This window comes from Cetorhinus maximus, chromosome 15 (assembly GCF_964194155.1).
Source record: "Cetorhinus maximus chromosome 15, sCetMax3.hap1.1, whole genome shotgun sequence".
NCBI classification, from domain to species: Eukaryota; Metazoa; Chordata; class Chondrichthyes; order Lamniformes; family Cetorhinidae; genus Cetorhinus; species Cetorhinus maximus.
The window spans coordinates 88471952-88493063 of NC_135893.1; the positions used below are offsets into that span (position 1 = coordinate 88471952).

Sequence of the window (21112 nt, forward strand, 5' to 3'; positions counted from 1 at the left end):
ACAGTGCGCAGCCAGGACATTTGGGGTCTCTAACAGGACAGAGTGAGGAAGTGCATCTTGGCACTTTCACAGCTGCCCCAAATTCCTAATGTCCAAACGTCCTGGACGGGGAATGAATATGTATGTGAAATCTGAGCCTGGGAGTGAGCTGGACACACGCACCATTCCTCCCCCTCCTGCCCCAAAAACCTAGCCACAAAGCAGGCCAGGAGAGGAGGAAAACCCAGGTCAAACAGCAACCTGCTTCCAACCCACCCCCCCGCCAAACTTTCATATGAATTCTGCTGAGGCCAGCTTGGGGTATGTGTCACCAGAGGCAAACACAAGGTCAGAGTATAACCCTAACTCCTGAGCTTGGCCCTGATCCCCACCCCATCTCTGGTGCCCAGGCCTAGGGCCTATTCTGTCTCTCTAGCTCTGCTTCTTAAGTAAAAAGGCAAAGGCTTTATTGGTTAGCTCTGCTACTTGGCACTTTTTTAATGGGCGGTTTTATTATTGCTCTTAAAATTATCAATTTAACTTTATCAATTTTGTTGCTTTGACATTGGTTTTTAAAAAAATTCATCTTTAATGTTGTGCCAAACCTTATCTTTCTGAAATTTGCTCATTGGCCCCTTGAGTGAAAAAAAAATTGAAATGTGGCCCCTCATGCAAGAAGGTTGGACAACCCTGATGTGATCTGACTTTTTGATAGGATCGTATGTGACCACCGAAATTTTTCACCTTAATCAAAGAGGCGGCGGTCCTTCCTGCGACCCAACACTACCAAAACAGATTAAGTGAAATAAACAAATCATTTATTCCATTACTGTTTGTGGGACTTGGTACAAATCAACTGCTGCATTTGGCTACCAAACAACTTTGACTGTACTTGACTTGTTTTTAGTGACTTTGAAGTATTGATTGTGTTACGCCCTTGTTCAAAAAAAGGTGTAAGGATACGTCCGGCAACTACAGGCCAATCAGTTTAAGACAATTTGATTGGCTTGCAACTTTCGAGTCCCTGCAGCGACAGGAGCTGCAGTGGACAGAAGATGAAGTGCATAAGGACAACTGACACAAAGTCTAGGCACTGGAGGTCCAGGTAAGTGTTCTAGGGTAGGGAGGGTCTGGGCGGGCATGTGTGAAGGGGGAGATCGGGTGAGACGCCAGGGGTAGAGGGATAGAGGGAGGTCCGGAGGCGATCGGAACTTGACGGGGGGGGGCAACTTAAAAGGGCTTCTGATGGAGGCGCCACCGTGCCCAAGATTTTTGGGCTTCCCCCATGCAAGGCCAATCCTCCTGCCAGCCTAAAAATTGAGGCTGGGTGGGAAACAGCCCTTTGGCCACTTAAGGGCCTCAATTTGGGCAAGGGCAGGCTTTCCATCTGAGGCCTTGCCCGTCCCAGCGTAAAATTGCTGCATGGCCGGGATGGGCCAGAATCCCATTCCTTCAATTTATGCGCTCGCGCGCGCATCCCCTCCCCCCTTCTCCCCAAAACCCCAGCTGCCTGAAAACCTGCTGCAAGGGGAGCATAAAATTCAGGCCCTGAAAAAAAGAAATAATACTTCCTGGAATATATTGCATTGCCTCTAGGATACATAGGCCTCCAATCTTGAAGCAAAATTCAATTCAAGAATTGTCATCTGCAAAAGCTGTATGCAGAGAAGAATTGAGATTTGCAGAATTTACATTCATAAAGAATTTAGGTTAATCCAGTGTCATTACATAAGTTATTTTTCTTCAATTGGTAATTTCATCCTGTTGGATGAAATTTCTTCTAATTGAGAGTACTGCGTATCATTAATGCTATAAACAGATGCATTACTTGCTCATAAATTGTATTTAATTTGTTGACACTACTTGCTACTTTTACTTCCTCCTTTCCAGCTCTGTGGTTGGTTGGCTAGATTTCCATTGAGATACTGTTGGCTGCCACCTGTAGATTTTTAAGTGAAAGACTTGGCTGGTAGATGGGCCAGCAGTTGATTTCACCCCTGCTTATGTTGGGATTTATTTTGATTTCTGCCTTTCTAATCCTGTGCAGCTTTTTACTTTCCAACCTATTCACCAGCGAGATGTCTTTCCATATTTTTTGTTGCTACACTTGCTCCATTTTGAATTGCTGTCTTGTAGAGAAGAGCATAGTGCAGAAACAAGTGAGGGGCTCAGAAAAATTGAGAAAGTGGATAAGCGAAAATTGGGGAAATAAAAATAGAATGAGATTCTTTGGTAATAAGGAAAGAAGGGAAGAAAAGTTTGAATTAAACTGCACCACCTTGTACTTTAAAGGGACAGGCACATAAACTTAATCTGGAATTTATACTCCTTGTTCACACAAACAATCTGTGTCTTTTTGTTTGATGGAAGTGTGTCCCATTATCTGCTTATTCTCTTTTTAGTTTGAGATCTTCAATGAAACACCTCACACACCTTAGTGCCCCTCTGATAATAGAATCCCTTGTGTGAAGTGACATTTAAATAACTTGTGGGCCTGACCGAAGACGACGCTGAAGCAACTTGTATGTTACATACCCGAATGGGTTTGAGCTTTCATTGATTCACAGGAATACCCATGTGGTGTTCTGTTCATTTGTGCAACGGTGATGTAATGTTTAAAATGGGAACAGCAGATAACCTACGATTTGAGCAGTTTTTCAGGTTTCTGTGGATATTGCAGAAGTTGTGTAATAAAATAAGCTCTCCAATTCTGGGTTGGAGACTTGATGTTTCAGATGATTTGTTGACAGTCAGCAATGCTGTTGAAATACGATAGAATGTGCAGTTTAGTTGTAGCACCATTATTAACTAAATTTATTTAAATTTTGCTATGCTCATATTTTGTAATTTAACTATTTGAAGTAGTGTGTGACAGCAGCATGTGGAGCCTTTTCAGAAACTGTAGCTTCTAATGATGAAAAACAGTTCTGTGCAGAATTGTTGCTGTTTGTTATTGGTTTAGAGACCACAGCTATATGTAAACTAAAAGACAGTTCTCTGCTAACAAGGTAGCTTAAACGCCTGCATAGAACTACTTTGCTCAAGCTAATAAACTTTGAATGTTTAGCTGAGAGCTTTTTCAAAATACTACAAAAAGGCTATGCTTCATCTTTTAAAATGCCATGATAAGCAACGTGGCACAGAGTAAAATCAGTAAAGTGTCAAACTTGTTTTTAAAAAGTGTTAAAAGAAATTTCTACTATAAGTAAGGGGATCTCTCAGCAGTTGGGGAAATTAGAAACTTTCCCCAAAAAGCTGCTGCGGGTAGCTCAGTTGAAGATTCCAAACCTGAGATTGATAGGTTTTTGATAGACAAACCAGTAGGTGTTACGTACCCAAGACAGTTGGGTTACTATATGGATCAGCCATGAACAGGCTTGTGGAAGCTGAATAATAGCAGCAGCAGTGCTGTTCCTATGTTCCACCAGTATTTGGGTCAGTTCAGTCCATGTTCTGGAGTTCTGTAATTTTGGCATTACTACAAAGTGGAAACCGATTTTAGAGGTTCTCAAATTATTGCATAACTGCAAAAGGTTGCATCCAAAACATTTCATCAAACTTTGTAAGGGAACTCTTACAAAACTCGAGCAATCCTCAGCTGTTTTAACCAGTTGGTGTTCAGTTCATATGTTGTTACTAATGGCTCAATTCAGTGCCTTGTATTCTTTGTTTGTTTGGCACGAGCACAAATCTGCCACTCTACTCCCCACCAACAGTGTGAATAGAATTAATACTGTTTTCCGTAATCCCCCATCATGAAAGGGCATCTTGTTCTGCTTAAGTTTCATTGGGATGAATTTGGAGGCCAGGCTAATGAAGCCCGCTGTGAATTTTCCTCAACTGTCTCCTTGTTACCATCATTGTATTTGTCAACTATTCATAATTTGTTTTGCATTACTTATAAGGCACAAAAGAGCCTTGATCATAGTGCTTAAATCGTTAAGAGGCATGTACTGCTGAATTTAGAATATTGGATGCACACAAGGGAAAACCCAAAACTTGTTAAAAGTGCCCTATTTTTCCATGGACTATTATTAAAAAAATTTTCCTGCTTCATATAAACTTGTAGTAGAATGTTAAAGTCTCTGGTAATTTGAATATTTTTTATGTATGATATACCTTTTTTGCTTTCTGCTGCTTCATTTTACTTTCTCTTGTCTCCCCCCACCCCCGCAACCAAGAAAATTGTTTGAACTTTGATAAAAGTTCAATGACACAATGACATTTACTGGGCACAGATGTTCTAAGTTGCATGTTTTATCCCTGTAATGTTCTGTATCACTCTTGGTATCGCTCCGAGTGAAGTCAAGATACAGAATAAGGAACCAAAGACATGTGAACTTAGATGGTTCTCGAGGCCCCTCCCCCACCCCCAAAGCAGTTGGTTGCAGAGCACGGTTGGGAAAGACGTAGGCAAACTATTTGTGTCAGTTTGAGCGGTGGGAAGAACATGAGGAGGAAGAAAAAAATAATTGAAGTAACTCTGTTCCATGCTAAAATGTTTGAAAGTGTTTTTATTTTCTTTGCAAATGGCATTTAGTGCAATAACCTGCAAGTTCATAACCTCTGGATTTTGAACCTTAAAAGATTAACATCACAGGAGGATGCCAAAATGCATGACTTTGTAAAAGTTTGAGTTTTTGTGACTTGTTGTTGATGATCTTTGCTAATCTAAGCACTGTCTTTTTTGCAATGGTGCTTTAACACTGAATCTTTGCATGTTCTTGAAACTGGAACTTTCACATCAGTAATTTTGATTATCTATAAAATGTGAAGATATAAGATCTAGAACAGCAACTACCAGATTGTGTTTTTAAACTTCTGGTAGTTTGAATTAATGATCTGAGATTGCCAAGTCCACATTACCTCAACCTGCATGTTATGTATTGCATGATTTTAGTGGAAACTGCATTAATGACTGGTTAACTGTTCTGAGAACAATGTGCAAATTCTTTAAAACTGAAACCAGAGCATGAACAAGTCAGTACATTACTATTCTTCAGTATTAATGTTTAATTGCTAAGTGCATGTGTGAAATATTCACAGAGTATATTTTATTACAGTTCCAGCTACTCAACAGAGGCAGTGGATTTTGAAAGTACGCATCAGTTGCATCCAGTATACGACTCGCCAAGAATGTCACGACGCAGATTGCGTCCTGTTAGCAATGAGTTTTATTCCGCAGAGAGTGTGCACAATGAGAGCATTGGGAGCAACCATTCTTTCACGGGAAGTCTCTTGTCCTACAAAGAATCTTCATCCAGGTACGCCTGTTTATTTATTGAGAGAAGGGGACAACGATCAGACTGACACTGATCGGTGGTGTGAATGTTACTGGTCACTTAAGTGCCAGGCAGTGACCATCTCCAACAATGAATCTAACCATTTCCTCATCACCTTAAATGGCATTACTAATGCTGATTCCCTCACAGTCACATCCTGGTGTTACCATTGACCAGAGACTTAACTAAACCTGCAGGTTAGAGGCTGGGAATTCTGTGGTGAATAACTCATTGCCTGACTCCCCAAAGCCTGTCCACCATCTACAAGGCAAAAGTCAGGAGTGTGATGGAATACTTTTCCATGTGTCTGGATGAATGCAGCTCCAACAATACTCAAGAAGCTAAGCACCATTCAAGACAAAGCAGCTCGCTTTATTGGCACCCCATCCACCAGCTTAAACATTATCCTCCACCACCTGTGTACCATGACAGCAATGTGTAACATCTATAAGATGTACTGCAGCAACTTTCCAAGGCTCCTTCAGCAGCAGTTTCCAAATTTGCGGCCTCTATCACCTAGAAGGACAAGGGCAAGGACACAGACACTTGGGAATGCCATCAGCTACAAGTTCCCCTCCAAGTCGCACACCATCCTGACTTAGAAATATATCGCCTTTCCTTCACTATCACTGGTCAAACCCTGGAACTCCCTCTCAAGCATTGTGGGTGTACATTACATTGCCTGCAGCAGTTCAGGAAGCTGGCTCACCACCACCCCTCCAGGGCAGTTGGGGATGGACAATAAATGCTGGTAGTAACGCTCATATCGCAACAAACCAAAAAAAAAATAATGATGCTGAGCAGATCTCTTCACCAATCCACACCACCACCCTCTTCCCCCAACAACTGGCATCTTTCATCTTTCTCCTTGATTTTCTTTTTCTTTTTCCTCTTCTACCCCAAAACCAATAAAACACCTGCCAACTGAATCAGATCACTTCAGTGCCTGATTCAGATTGATGGTTATGATTCAATCCTTTGGTTTCCCTCAAGCACTTGAGATAAAAGAAACTCTGAAAATGAAACAGAAAATGTTAAAGCACAACAGTTGTGAACATTTGAAGGTTTTTAAAAAAAAAAAGTAACTTAATAGGCAGAGGCTCCTCATCAGAAAATATGTGATGCAGATGCTGTTTCTTACACCTGATGCTGACTTACACAATCTTCCAGCCTGGGAATGGGAAATGGAGGTGACCTGATTCAAATGTCACTTAAAGTCATGATGTGTGCCCACAGAATGTGTAAGTTTTTGGCAAGATTGCACCATTTTGGGGCTACTGAGAGACACTATTGATGTATTATTTCTATTAATTGTGCTACTGAAATATATGAAAAATTAGACAAGATCATGAGTTGTGTATGTTTGCATAACATCAAATCATGACGTTACCAATGGGAAGTGTTTGGTTATCATTGGGTTTTCCCCTCTTTTGAAGTTTCAAGTCGACCAGAGACCTGGTTCAAGACCTCTGCTCTTTTTGTTGTTGGTTTCCAGGTGTTTGAAGGCAGCCTTGGGGTTGACCATTCTCCTTCGCTTAATGTTTTCCAAAGTGGGTGTAATTGGAATCTCCCATGTGCTACCGTTTGCCTGAACTCTACTGTGACACAGTGCTATTGTGCAAAACATTAAAATTAGCTGAAGATATTTTAACATAGCTTTCTCTTCCAGAAACACACAACAACAGAAACACAAAAGTGCAAGCAAGCAAACTGTTTCTGTGTCTCATACTCCAAGGAAATCCATGTTTGAGTCCTCGGTTTCCAGTCACAGCAGTATCCTAAGCTATGGGACAGACATATCAATGATGTCCACAGTACTGGATGAGTCATCAATTCGAGAAAAAACAGAATTAGGCCATTTCTGGGGTAAGCAGGATAAAGTGCAAGCTGTTAAATTGGTTATAAAAATAGCTTATGATTTGCTTCAATTTGTTTGCAAGTTGGAAGTTTAAAGAATTAAATAACTTCAGTTTAACTTGGGGCAATTTATTTCCCTGGAGATTGTTGAAGGTTGAGTTGGAGACTGAGAATGTTTGTTTGAAAACAAATCTGATCCAGTTCTGCTTAATATTTTCAGATTTATCAACTTCATTTGAATTTTTCTGTCACAGTATCTGTCCACGATAGGGCCATGCTGGTTCATTTTTGTCTGGAAATCCTAACTGTGAAAGAGCATTTCAGAAATGGCTCACAAAATGTTCTTGAGTTTTACTGAAGCATCTCCTGTTCCTTCAACTAGGAGATGTTTCAGAAGCTACCTCTTTACTATAATCACAACTCTTGTTAGCTTCTTTCTCCAACTGACTTTGTAGCATTGTGGTCCTCTTTTAAAAAAAAAAGAGTGCTTAACACAAACTCCTTCATATGCTTCATTACTGATTTGAAATAGAATTTCATGATATTGATGAACCGTGAGTCCCCTTTTTCCCTATGTGAGCAATGCTTTTTCACTTCATCTTGTGAAATCTCTGCTCCAACACTGTAGCACTGCAGCAGTGGGCTTGAAATTGTCTAATGGTTGTAATTTGCATATACCCAGTGACTGACTTTTGTGAGCCTTGCCAGGAATGTTTTGACTTTTTTGAATAGGAGCTTGGGTGTGATTAAAATCCAATGTGGAACCGTAAAATCTGTTTCTGGCTTCACTAGCAAAAACTAATCACCAGCTTAGCAGTTAAAATTTAAACTCATTTTCACTTTAATGCATTTAGCCATTTTTACATTCTGAGTGAGCAAAACTTCTTTTGAATGAGGAAAATGCTCCCTCAAACTTCATGTCAAATATGAATTTGGTGTTTTACTGGACACTTGGGTTAGTTGGGATAAGAGTTTGATAGCCTTGAAAATTAACTAATGCTTGTGTAAAACAGTGGAAATTTGTGAATCCTAACTGAAAACGCACGCGCGCGCGCACACACACACACACACACATACAGGTCATTCTGGTGTATAAAAGGCTCGACATTAGATTTAATGTAGACAAAATGCTCAATTTTAAAATCCGTTAACACGTGGAGTGTCACAAACATTAACAAAGGAAACAAGCGATGTTTGAAGACATTATCTTAAAACCACCAAGCACGTTCTTTTCGGAAACCACTTCGACCGCAGAAAGGGAAGCAAGGGCAAAAGAAAACAGCTTTAAAACTGCTCAATATTACTTGGTGTGCTGTTCAAACAAAACCGCCCTTGGGGAGCAAATTTCAAATTGATTTCAGCAGATCTGTGCCTCCACCACCAATATATTTGAGTTTGCATGGAGAGCCCTGCATTTAAATCCATTCTGGCAAATACTTACACTTCCTGCACTTCAAAATGTATAGACAGCCAAAAAAAGTTGCACGAGTGCTGTCTTTCAAATGAAGGATACTGTTTACTTTTGATGAAAAAAGAGAGGAAGTAACTTGAAACACACCACCTGAGCGTGGGAAAAAAAACCCCTGAAAACTGTCATAATTGCTCTGGTACTTTATGGCCCATAACATCTGAGCTCCCCAATGTTGGATTTTGGGGGGAGGAGGGGGGACCCCAAAAATGCGCTGGGGAACCCCTCTGGGAAGTTCCCAGGTAAGGGTTTGCACGGCAATTGCCCAGAAGTGCACACTTCCCATGGGCAATTGCGCTGTGTTGGGAACCATCTGAAAATGTAGTTTAAATTGCAAACTTTAGATGGTTCTGCCAGGGTTATACCAGTGGTTACTTAGAAAAAGTGAGAAGAATTAAAACCTCTTCTAACTTCTGAGTAACTATTGTAAGTCTTTTGGTGCAGGCCCTAAGCAGCTCTGTCAGCATAATTTTCAACACCAGGTAAGTAGGTATTTCTTTCCGTGGGCCAGCACTTTCCAACGCTAGTCGGAGGTTATGGCCCTATGTCTTGTGTCTGTGTTTCTTTGAATAATGCTTAACTTTTGAAACTGGATATGAAATGTGGTCCAACCCTGAGGCTGTGTCAAGCCCTAGCTGTATTGTTTTATTGTCTTCTCCCAAATGTGATTTAATATACTTGAGGTTAGTGTACCTGAATGTTAATCAGAAACTTAGTTGTATCAAGTGATTCGATCAATAGCAACACATTTAGTAGTTATAAATCTTAAAATGCCTTTTTTTGTATTAATCATTCTTTATAAATGAGTAAATGCACTGTCCAGCATAGAAATGTTATACAAAGTCCCACATTCGATTCTTGTATCTTTACTGAGTAAACAAAGGGGTGCAACAACTGATCCCAATTCATTTTGGGCCGAAGGGTGAAAAATTAGCTTTGGTTTTGACTGCTAATAGCTATTCATGGATCTCTGCTGGAAAGTGGGTTGATGTGGGTGATGGGCGAGAACTAGTTGATCCTTATGGATGAATAGCCTTTTGCAATTTGCTGCCTAAACTCGTGTGAAGGACAGCTTGGGAACAGGTGTGAAAGGAATGATGGTGCTTGTGAAATTGTGCCCCGCATAAGCTCAGGAAATGGTGGGGTGAGAGTGAATTTGTATAAAAGAGCATTGATTTCCATTTTTAATGTGTTACTTGTGGCGGAAGTTTATTTAGTGATTTGTTAGTCATTTGCTTCATAATGCAATGGAACAGGATCAGTTGCAGTTAAAAGAAGAATTTGCATTTATACAGTGCCTTTCATGACCTCGCGATGCCCCATGGCACTTTACAGCCAATGAAGAACCTTTTGAAATGTTCTCACTGCTGTTGTGCAGCTAGTTGCTTTTTAATAATGATTTTTGTAGCTATTTGAATTAAATGCTTTTTTTCAGCATAACTGAGCATTAAAACTTCTAGGTGTTACTGCTGGCACTGGAGTGAACCCTCTTTGTTCCAGTGTTTGACCTGAAGTATCTACACTGAAGGGTATTTGCATCAGTCCACTGATGCTGAAGTTGCTTGAGATAAGTTAGCTAATTACTGTGCATTTGAGCAATATATTTAAAAAAATTGTTTTGTTTTTACACAGGTCTAGATGATGAGGATGGTGATAGCAAAGGTAAAGAAATCTTCAGCTGTTAAGACTCATTTGACATATTAAAATACTACACCTAATTTCTTTGGTTAGTGCTGGTGTCAAAAATCCAAGTCCCTCTCCTTTGTTATTAAGGAGGAAATACAACTTTAATCCGAGCAAATGGAGACATAGTGACAGGAGAAATGCAGACGGCCATGTTCAATGGTTACACCTGTAACGACTGCAGCATTCTTTCTGAACGAAAAGATGTTCTGACTGTATACTGTGCCTCCCATGCACCTTCTTCAACCGTGTACTCCAGGAGCAAAAACAAAAAAGACAAGTCAAGTAAGTGACTGGCATATAGAAGATTCCCATTTGTAGCATAAAAACACTGCACGGGTGAAACTAAGCCACATGAAATGGTGGCTGCAGGACCCCAGGGCTGTTGGGGTGACAATCCAGTTGGGAATCTCACTTCTTGCTATGTACTTGCAGACATCGTATAAGGATAGGGTCGATTTGTCTGTGATTATCGTTACCCTATCAGTGGTAAAATACATTGTGGTCATTCAGACAAGACTCAGCCCTGGTTGGAGTATTGTCTGATCCTGGGCCACCACACATTAGGAAGGCTTTGGCAAAGTAAAGGAGAAATTTACTACATTGGTCCCAGGGATAAGGGAGTACAAATATGTGGATAGATTGGAGAAACTGGGTTTTTTCTCTCTGGAGCTGAGAAGGCGAAGAGGAAATTTGATGGTGTTTAAAATTATGAAGGGTTTCACTAGAAACAGTAGATAACAAAAGAGCACCAATTGAAAGTAATTGGGGAAAAAAATCAGCAGCAACATGAGGATGATAACCTCTTTACTGAATGAGTAGTTTGGATCTGGAATGCACTGCCTGATAGTGGTGGATAAATATCCAAAAGTAGCTTTCAAAAGGGAACTGGATAAATACTTGAAGGAGAAAAAAATTACAGGGTTATTGGGAAAGAGTGAAGGAGTGAAACTAACTGAATTGCTCTTTGAAAGAGTCAGACTCAGGGCTGAATAGCAACCCTCTGATGTACTGTTCTATGGACAGGGTAGTGGGGTTTACCACCCCAGCTGCTGAAAAAGTTGTGAAACCTGCCCCTGTTTTGGTGGGCTGCACCTATTTAGGGAGCAGTGGCTACTGCTGGGACTGTATCCAGAGACCAGGAAAAGGGGCCCATGAAGGAGGCACCCCTCACTTCCTAACTGAGGCTTAATTGGCCACTTAAGGGCCTCAGTTAGCGTGAGGCTGTGCAGGCTGCTGAATGCCTTGTCTTCCACCCATTAAATCATGGCCAAGACCAGGGTGGGTAGGTAGATGGTGGGAAAGGCACCCACAGAATTTTATGGGCCCCACCCCTGCCTGCAAGTCTACCCAGAGGAGCTGTAAAATTCTGCCTTATGGTTCTGTTCCATGATTTTGTTTAAAAAAAAAATGCTTGAGTGAAGTACCAAAAGACCATAGATTTGATCATTCATTCTTTCTTCTTTCATGGGATGTGGGTATCGCTGGTTAGGCCAGCATTTATTGCCCATCCCGAATTGTCCTTTAGAAGGTGATGGTGAGCTGCCGCCTTGAACCGCTGCAGTCCATGTGGTGTAGGTACACACTCAATGCTGTTCGGAAGGGAGTTCCAGAATTTTGACCCAGTGACCCACTCATTCTTAATCTGTGACTAAAGCTCAAGTTGATACTTTCACTGGCAATGGATAGAAAAGGGGGACTGTATGCAGAAGAGAAATCTCTGTACGGAGGAGTGGAGGCTTGGAATTCTTGACTTTTATGGATGGGGGATCCAGGAAGCTGGCAACCTGAAATGTGTTCCTATTTATAGGGAAGGGATATTGGAAGATTGGTTTCCCTGAACTGTATGCACTTGCCCTTTGGGCATGTGATATTATCAAGGCTCAGGAGCAAACTTCCTTAGTTAAAGAATTGCATGAAAAGGGGGAATATGAAATTGAAGGAAAAGAACAAATCTAATTCCTGGTTTTATTTGGGTTCAACAATAAATGTACAATTTAAGTCTACATGGTGCATCTCATTGCTTACATTGAATTGTTGTTTTGAAAATGCAGTACACCCTAAAATACCTGAATGTTAATGTTTGGAATTCTGGGCTTGTGCCGAATAGCTTACAAGTTTGTTGGCTGTTACTGTAAGTGAAGGTGGCAATCCTTTTTTGTACTGCTGGGAGGGAGCGAGTAATTAATCTGCAGTTCAGTAAAAAAAAAAATCAAAGTACACAAATTGATAAAGCATTCATTTTTAGATGGGGCGGCAGACCTGAGAAACTATAATTGAGTATAGACAGTGCCGTGTAATTTTGTGAAATTAAAAATTATTACTGAAATAATTATGTATTTTGTTTTATTCTAATAAGTGTTCTGATGGCTTGAATTCAATTTTACCGAAATTTAATTTTCATGGTTTAATCAGCAAATTTTAATCCCTTAAATTTTGCAGTAGGATCTGCTCCTGGGTTTAACAGCCCCTACATAAGTGTCATGAATGTAATATTTGGATTTTTTTTTTTAAAATTGGTTGCATTTGCTTGCTTTTTTTCAGGAGTGCAGTTATTCATGAATCACACACTCCAGTTGGCAAAGTATACTGTATCAACTGCAGCCGCATGGTTTTTGCAGCTATATCAAACACTTTTGTTGAAGACTGGTTTTTACTCCAAAGGTATCTAACTGTGTGGGGTGAAACATGTGCTTGCATGTTCTTAAATCTGTTGCTGCCTAGTTGAGCCCATTACTTTTTTTTGTATTCCCCTGTTGTAGAAAGTTTTTGCCACTTTATTAATTTTCAGTGTAAGATTACTGGTTGTGGTCTCTTCAGGTGCTTTTCCTAAAAAGCATATCCAAAATATTTAAAATTCTTCTAATCATTGCAGTGGTATGTGCATGGCATGGAATGTCTTTTCTATAATAGATCACTTTCACTTGTTTAAATTTAAGTAGCACGTCACCATTTTCACTTTGTTTTGGAGGGCTGACCAAAGCCAGCAAAGTGAGCTGTGAATGGGTATCTAAAATTTAAATGGCTTTTGTGCTTGTTTATTTCAGTAAACTCTTAATTGCTTATGCTTATTTGCATGTATAAGCAGCGTAGTCCTGGCTACATGCAAATGTAGTAACTTCACTACTCATTGGTTTGACAAGTCGAGATTTTTCTCTGCAGAGTATTTTTTCCATCTGAGAAAGACAGCTAAGAATCAGTTTCTGTGTTGCAGCCCATTCAAGTTACTGTGGAAGAATGAATGTAAAAGAGTTGATTACTGGGGATGGACACCTGAATATAAATGGGGAATCTTTGTGTAAGTATTTTGGTTTGATACCTGCTGTTGCCACTTCATTCCACAGTTGCTTGTGGGGCAAAATGCACTTGACCACAAATTGGGTTCACTTTGATCACTCCACTAATGTATTGTACTGCCACAACCAACAGGTGATGACTGTAAGGGGATGAAACACGATACATATAAATCCACAGAGGTGGGGTCCACAAAGCACATGAAGTTTACACAAGTCACGCGGACCATCTGGCTGGTCTTTGCTTATGCAGGTTGATTTTTAGACTTCTATTTCGTCCTCGCGCTTTGACAAAATTGTGAAAAATGGTGATATTTGATGCTGTTACAACATGTTTGGGATATTTGGTGCATTAACTATTGTTCAGTATATTTAGTAAAATAAAAGCTACACCAAAAATACATTGCCTGAACATGCAAAGTTGATGTACTGCAGATCTGTTTTTTATTTGTAGGCTCTTTGTTGCTGCAAGTGATGCAGGCTGCTGGTGCTGTTGCCTGGTTTGTATCCAGGAAGGTCTTGTCTATTCTGTGGTTGGCCATTGTATCTCCAGGTTATTTAATTTTTTTATTTTAATTTTTGTTCTGCATCTGTTCCACCTATTAATTTTTGCACACTTGGCCCTCTAGAGCTGGTGTTTATTGTGGCTGGCTATTTGGTGGTAGAGCGTTGCAAGCTTAGATTTCACCCCAAGTCCTGCGCATCTAGTGATGGCTTCAGTAGTATTAACCCTGGCTTAATTTTCTTCAATGTCATGGACTTGCACTCTGGATTCATGCATTTGCTTTTCCTATTTTCTCCGATTTATAGTTGGGCTAGTTCACACAGCATGTTTTTCATTGGATTTTCACCTACTTCCCAGGGTAAGCACCTGAATTTGTAATCGTACATCAATCTTGTGCATTTGTTTTTTTTTAGGAAAGGCTGCTTCTGGAGCTTTCTGGTGGCTTGGGACTGGATGGTACCAGCTGATCACTTTAATGTCCCTTCTTGATGTATTTTTGCTCACTAGGTATGTTCAGCTGATGTCAGTTGATTTCAGTTTGTTTAGCAATGAAAATATAATGCCTGAATTTATTATAGGTTGTAGAATTTGCTGGATATAATCTGGTTTGGCAATTATTGTTTATCTTTGCATCCAGGTGTCTGTCCAGATTGCTCAGATGGTTATTCCTGTTGATCCCACTTCTGTTTTTATTTGGTAAGCAAACACCGACGAGTTTGAATCTGTGGTCCTGATAGTAAGTGTTATGTGATGCGCTGGAGTATGGTGAAGATGCCTGTTTGGCTGGATTAACAAACTGCCAAAGCAACATTGTACATGAAAGCTGGTTTGTGATTTGGAAGGACTTGAAAGCATACCTGTTGTGTGTTATATTTTAGGATGACTGTTGCATGTTGCAAGACTGATACTGAAGTGTGACATTTCCATTCCCAACCCAACACAACATTGCCGTGCTTCAAGTCCAAATTAAAGTGTACACCAAACTCAATAATGCTCCCCTCTGATTTTGTACCTCTGGCAACCATATAAATGAATGAATATGTTGTCCTATCTCACTTTCAAATGCCACCTGTGGGACCCAATTATTGGTTTGGAGAGAGATGTGCTTCATCTTGAAATCCCACTAAGTGGCCTTAGAATATGGCACAAGAAAGAAATGGCCAGGCCTGTGAGAGAAAGACCTTTACCCCTTTAGACAAATTGCGAGCTTGGATCTATTCTTCTACCTCTAAATACTCAATATTGAGCCAACCCCCAAAAGAGCAACTCTACCTCCACCCAAAGTGGCTCACAAGTTGACATATGACACACATATCATACTCGTGTTCAACTTCACAAAGTTCACAAAAGGTCTGAAAGAGGACTTGAGGTAAAATTGAATCCTGTTGTTCATCTACCACAGGAACAGTATTCCTTCACCAGGTAGAAGCTTTGTGAAGTGCCCCTGTGCAGCTAACCCATTTCACTGCTCCATTGTGCCAAAACATCCTGCTTATGAAGCGTACAACACTATCTGCATATGCTGCCTTCTGGCAGCCTCTCGAAGCAAGGAGGACACTTTCCACTGAGTACAGCCTGTGGCAAGAACCTGCGCGTGGAGTCCTGTAACGTGGGGAGGCTCTTGTGCTCCCACTCATATAGCCTGCCATAGATGAACGTGGCCATCAAGTCCTGGAGTGGGATTTGAACAAAGAGCTTCTGGGCTCGGGGCAGGAATGCTACCCACTGTGCCACAAGACCTCCTATGCCGCTATACCAACAAACTTGCTATCCATGTTTATTCATGAAAGAAAACTAATTTCATAAGTATATATTGAGTATAAAATTTTCAATTTTTCTTTCAAAAAGAAACCAATTTAGGCAAATTAAACACGCTAATGGGTGGAAACCAAAGACCACATGCAAACTAAAACACAATTGAGAACGTGCAGTGGGAGGGTTTATAATGTGTTCTGAGTCAACTGGGTCAGAACCAAAGACTGCTTACAAGTTTTTAAAAAAAAGCTAAACTTACTCTTTGCGCTTCAAATAATAACCGCTAACCCTACGTGTGCATTCCTTTCCATTACCTTTATTGAATGAAAGTTTAAATGACTACGTTTAAATATATTGAATTACAATTGGTATCCAAATGGTTCATTTGTCAGTGTCCTGAAAGAAATTACATTATTTTTTGTTGTGGTGTTTGTTAGTCAGGTTCCCAAATCCTGTTGGTTTTGATTCTATTGTCCTCCCACATCACGACAACAACTTGCATTTATGTAACAGTTTTTAAACATGAGATAAGCATCCCACTCCTCTTTCACTTGTGTGCAGAAAGATATGACTGCATATACCCCTTTACGTATGTGATGGTTGACGAGACTCCTTTATTGGTAGTAGAGTGTCATCTACTGGGTTGTATAAATATATATTCTGTGGATAATCTGGTAAATCGTTGAAAAAGGTAGGGGAAATAGTGCTATTAAATTCTTGTTAAATACCCAATGACTAAATTGTTTTTGTCTGCATAAGGTCTAAAAATAAACAGTCTGAATTTGCCCTGATGCAAGTTATTTAAAAATATGATGTTTCAAAAGGACCAGGAGAACATGTGAAAGAAGAATGCAGAAAAACTTGTGATAGCTCAATGCATTTAATAGCACTAAAGGTCTAGACAGAAACAACAGCTCTCCAATTTCTATTTGTAGCAAGTCTTTGCTTATCAAACTTATTGCAAATAAACTGAATATTGTGATTTTTTTTTTCTCCCCCCATAAAAATAACATGCTTCTTCTTTCTTTAGTTGGCCTGTGGTACTTTGGTCTGGCAGGCTTGTGGTCATTGTTACCAGTCCTTAATGGGACAGCAGTACAAACAGCGCAGGGCTCAAAAGAAACTGTACCAACTATCCGGACAAATGGGGAGATTCCTGGTTCTCTGCCACTTCCACAGGTAATGCTTCCAGCATAAATATCTTTGCGCAGCATGGTTTGAGGCCTAAAGGGCAACTTTGTCACCATGTAACTATCTGTTTCAGAGTACTGGACACTCATTCGATTGGAGTCGTGTGACAGAGTTGGAAAAGCAGATTGCCGTGCTCAGTGACCAGTGTTCTCAGAGCTCCCTTGCTTCAGATGAGCGTTACAGTCAGCTTGCCAGTTTGTTACAGAAACTACAGGAACAAGTCGGGCAGATGAACGATAAAGAAGCAATCATGGTCCTCATCAGAAACTTGATCAGACAGCACTCAAATGGGCTGTGGGAAGAGATGAAACAGGAAGGAACTGATGTTCTCCAGGTAAACTGCTGGAGTCCAAAACATCGAGAAAAAGCAACAGCTGAGATGACCAAATACGTCTTCAACTATGCAGATGTTGGGCACATCAGTGTTGCAGCAGCTTTGGAATACTAACTTTTTTTCATTTGAGTTTAATGTGTTAAACATTTCTTAATTCATGCATGAGTTGTCCATATACTTGCAACCAGCTTTTAGCAGGTGTGTATCCTAATTGTAACCTTGGCTACGGGGTAGTATAACTACCTTAAATTATGGATTTACAAGTCTGTCTCTGGGAGCAGTTTTCTCCTACTGCCAGGTTTAAAACATATAAAAACTTGGGTTGATATTCTTAGCTATAGTTTTGATTTTGAAGTGCTTTACATATCTACATGTACTTGAATTTGTGTGCAGATCAGTGATGGAGCGCATTTGCTATTTTTGGGGGCTGTATCATCATTTGCATGGCTGTATGTCAGTATTCGTGCTTGGTGCAAGGTGATACTAAGTGCAGCTACCTCACTTGCTTGGGAGGGCTGTACCACAGTTAAAGTGTTTATGTGCACGAGCACATTTTGTATTCCTTTTTAAAAATTCTCCATTGTCGGGAAAGCATTATTAACAGGTGCAAGTCCTATGATTTTTATATTGAGTGATGTCAAATGTTCCTCAAGTGAAGCAGGAACTACATGTAACTTGAGTTTATAATGGGGATTGGTGATGACGTTTCAGATATTCCACTGCATTTGTTGATGCCACTGAGATCAAGTGTTAAGATCAAGTCTCTCTTGAAATTACCTGAGGGTGATCATTGGCACTCTTGCTCTGCAAATGCCACATTTCTGGGGAAATAAACATTTTAGCCTTCCTATAGAAAGGATATGACTTAAGGTGCCTGGGTGTTTTGAGCTTTCTAACAAGAAGCAAGCTGCTCTTTTGGTTGATGAAAGTGAGCAGCTCAGTACTTTTTTCAGGCAAATGTGCAACTGGAGCTGACCCGGTTAAGTAAGAACTGAAAATTTTGTACATATGCTTAATTGTCTGTCACAACTATGGGCAGAATTTTGCCGTCGGCGAGCAGGGGGCTGGGCCTGCTCGCTGACGCGTAAAATGACGCGAATGACGTCGGGCGGAAGCCCCGACGTCATCTCGCCCCATTTAAATTTTCAGGAAGGCGGGCCTGCAGCAAAATCAGCTGCGGGCCCGCCGACCTGTCAATGGCCAATTGAGGCCATTGACAGTATCATTTATATAATTAAAGGGCCTGCCCGTCCAACCTTAAGGTTGGCGGGCAGGCCAGGAGCCCCGGCGGCAAATAGATAAAACATGAAACCTCATCCAGTGGTGGGATGAGGTTTCATGCAGGGTTTCAAAAATTTTAATAAAGTTATTGTGTAAATTATGAACATGTCCCATCTCATGTAGGGGACATGTTAGGGAATTTTTTTTTTCTATTTTTAATATTTTTCAACGTGTAAGCAATCTCCCTGAGGCAGCACTTAGCCTCAGGGAGATGTGTGCTCTTTCGTGCGCATGCGTGAAAGAGCGCACTTTCGCTTTTGGGGAATATCACCCCCCCCCCCCCAAGGAAGCGCATAACGCTTCCCGCCGGACGTCATGCTGGGCGGGCCTTAATTGGCCCACCCACGTAAAATGGCGGCGGGGCCCGCTTCTCCGGCGGAGATCGGCTCCCTGCCCGACAGGTAGAAAATTCTGCCCTATGAATAGAGATAACATGGAATCCTTCAATTAGCAACAGTGGAGGTGCATTCAAAGCAACTTTTTCCATCATTGGAACCCAGCAGCCTTAAATGTCCAAGCTAATTCCATAAATGCCCCTGTTACAGACAGAGTCCATATCAAAGCTTTTGTGTTTTGAAACACTCAAAACTATTAAAATGGGACTGCACTCACTGTCGGGGGCAAAACAGAATGTTATCTCAGATATGTTGAGGCCCTTTTTTGCCTCCAATGCTTCAGAGGCTTCAGAAGTTGCATTTGCCATGGTCACTTGACATGGTCATAATGTAAATCGGCTCCATAGCATTTGTATTTGACATTTGCATATGACATGACAACCCAACCAAAATTGCCTTTTGTATCTGCCAATTGATCTAGTTCAAAAGCTATCAATCCAATGTAGGCTACTTAAATATTCTCACCAAATGAAACGAGTAGCCACCTAGGTTTAAATCCAAATGATGCATGTCAAATGCAATGATCCTTAAACAGCAGTAAACATGGCAGGGCAGGCAGCATGTATGGGAGAAAGAGTTTAAAATTTCAGGTCGATGACTCCTGATTGCAGAGGAATGTTTCTCTAACCATTTTTACCCTCTCTCCACCCCCCCCCCCCCCCCCCCCCCCGCCCCCAAAACAAATAAAGCAGTATTCCTCGCCATACACCTGTAAACAAATCATGTGCGGACAGCTGGTAATTTGCTAAAGTTTGGCAAAAAATTATTACATCTCCACACTTGTTCATTTTGCATGAAAAATTACTATCCAAATAACTTAATCAGTGTGTATGCTGACCATTTTACAAACATAGATGTATGCTACAAATCTCAAGATTGGCTTCGGTTGAGCCACTTGGATCTGCTGGATGTTATTCCTTCAGGTTACCAACCCTAACCCCTTTATTCTGCAGCAATGTGATAACTTATTATATTGTTTGCATTTATAGCTGTGCAATTTAGCTGTTGAGCTTTCTCCCAGAGAACTCGTGGAAAAACCAATTGTTATTACAGGCTACGATGTCAGCTCCTTTATGTAGTCTCACCTTGCAGAGAGGCAGTGAAAAGTTTCGGGATTACTTGTTTTACATATATTTATCTTCTTGTTTATCTTCATGTACAGCTGTCAGTTAACCACTTTCAATAGACATATTTTGAATATATTTCTCTTTCTTCCCTCCCTAGAATCAGTTTATGGCTTTACATCAGAAGCATGAATTCCGAATCGCTGAACTGGAGTTTCTGCTTAAGAGTTTGTCTAACAGATCAGCGGTATGGTAACATTGTAATTATTCATCTGCTAGCTTAATATTTAACACAACTGAGAATTGTAGAATATTTAGCTACTTGCTACTGGGAAGCCTCTAGTGGATGGTGTTCGTGCATAGGAATCTTTGAATAGTTAGAAACTGATATTCTTGTGTTTGAGCAAAAACAGCAAAAAAAAAACCCTGAACTATACGGTTAGATAAACAGCAAATCTCGAGATTAAAATATTACTAGGTCACTTAAGCTTCACCCTTCGGTGGTTCATGATGTCATTTAAACCTTTTTTAATGCTCTACAATGCAGTGTAGCTTCTGCAACATAATTGCAGTTTCACGGACTTCACTCATTTTCAACTCCCTTGCTAGTTGAGTGGGTAAGTACACATCTATTCAATTGTTGCAGTCCAGGCAACTTAGATGGGTTTGAGCCAGAGTTAATGGTGATTAATTTCAGTACAAGGGTGACAATAGAAGGAACTGTCCTGAGGAGAGGAGTGTCAAAATTGGAGAAAGTTCATGTCTTGGGACTAATATCAATCTGATTTTTATGTGGTTAATATTGGTACTGTAATGAGTCCTTAGTCCTTTAGCTGAATGAAGTGAGTTGTTGAATGAAAAATTAAGTTGATTGTAGGTGATTGAAATGCCAACTATCGGCATTGCATCGCACTTAAGATTGCAGACCAGAAAGTTGCAATAAAGGCACATTTCCCCGTAAGATGGGAAAACTCATACCTCATGCATTAGATACCTATATCTGTTTTACACAGAGGCCAGCATGG

At 40.5% G+C, this 21112-nt stretch overlaps 1 protein-coding gene across 2 annotated transcripts in view; it reads left to right on the forward strand.

The window, feature by feature from the left end:
* Positions 1 to 21112, forward strand: part of sun1b (Sad1 and UNC84 domain containing 1b) — a 55748-nt gene that overhangs the window by 12894 nt on the left and 21742 nt on the right. Inside the window, exons 3-15 of one of the 2 annotated variants that reach the window (XM_078558887.1) lie at positions 5043 to 5243; positions 6931 to 7127; positions 10219 to 10248; positions 10360 to 10554; positions 12814 to 12933; positions 13484 to 13567; positions 13699 to 13815; positions 14017 to 14115; positions 14481 to 14574; positions 14705 to 14763; positions 16853 to 17001; positions 17087 to 17347; positions 20248 to 20334. In XM_078558887.1, the coding sequence (XP_078415013.1) occupies positions 5043 to 5243; positions 6931 to 7127; positions 10219 to 10248; positions 10360 to 10554; positions 12814 to 12933; positions 13484 to 13567; positions 13699 to 13815; positions 14017 to 14115; positions 14481 to 14574; positions 14705 to 14763; positions 16853 to 17001; positions 17087 to 17347; positions 20248 to 20334 (1693 nt within the window). The remainder of the gene's footprint in view (positions 1 to 5042; positions 5244 to 6930; positions 7128 to 10218; positions 10249 to 10359; positions 10555 to 12813; positions 12934 to 13483; positions 13568 to 13698; positions 13816 to 14016; positions 14116 to 14480; positions 14575 to 14704; positions 14764 to 16852; positions 17002 to 17086; positions 17348 to 20247; positions 20335 to 21112) is intronic. The other variant, XM_078558888.1, reaches the window with a different exon arrangement.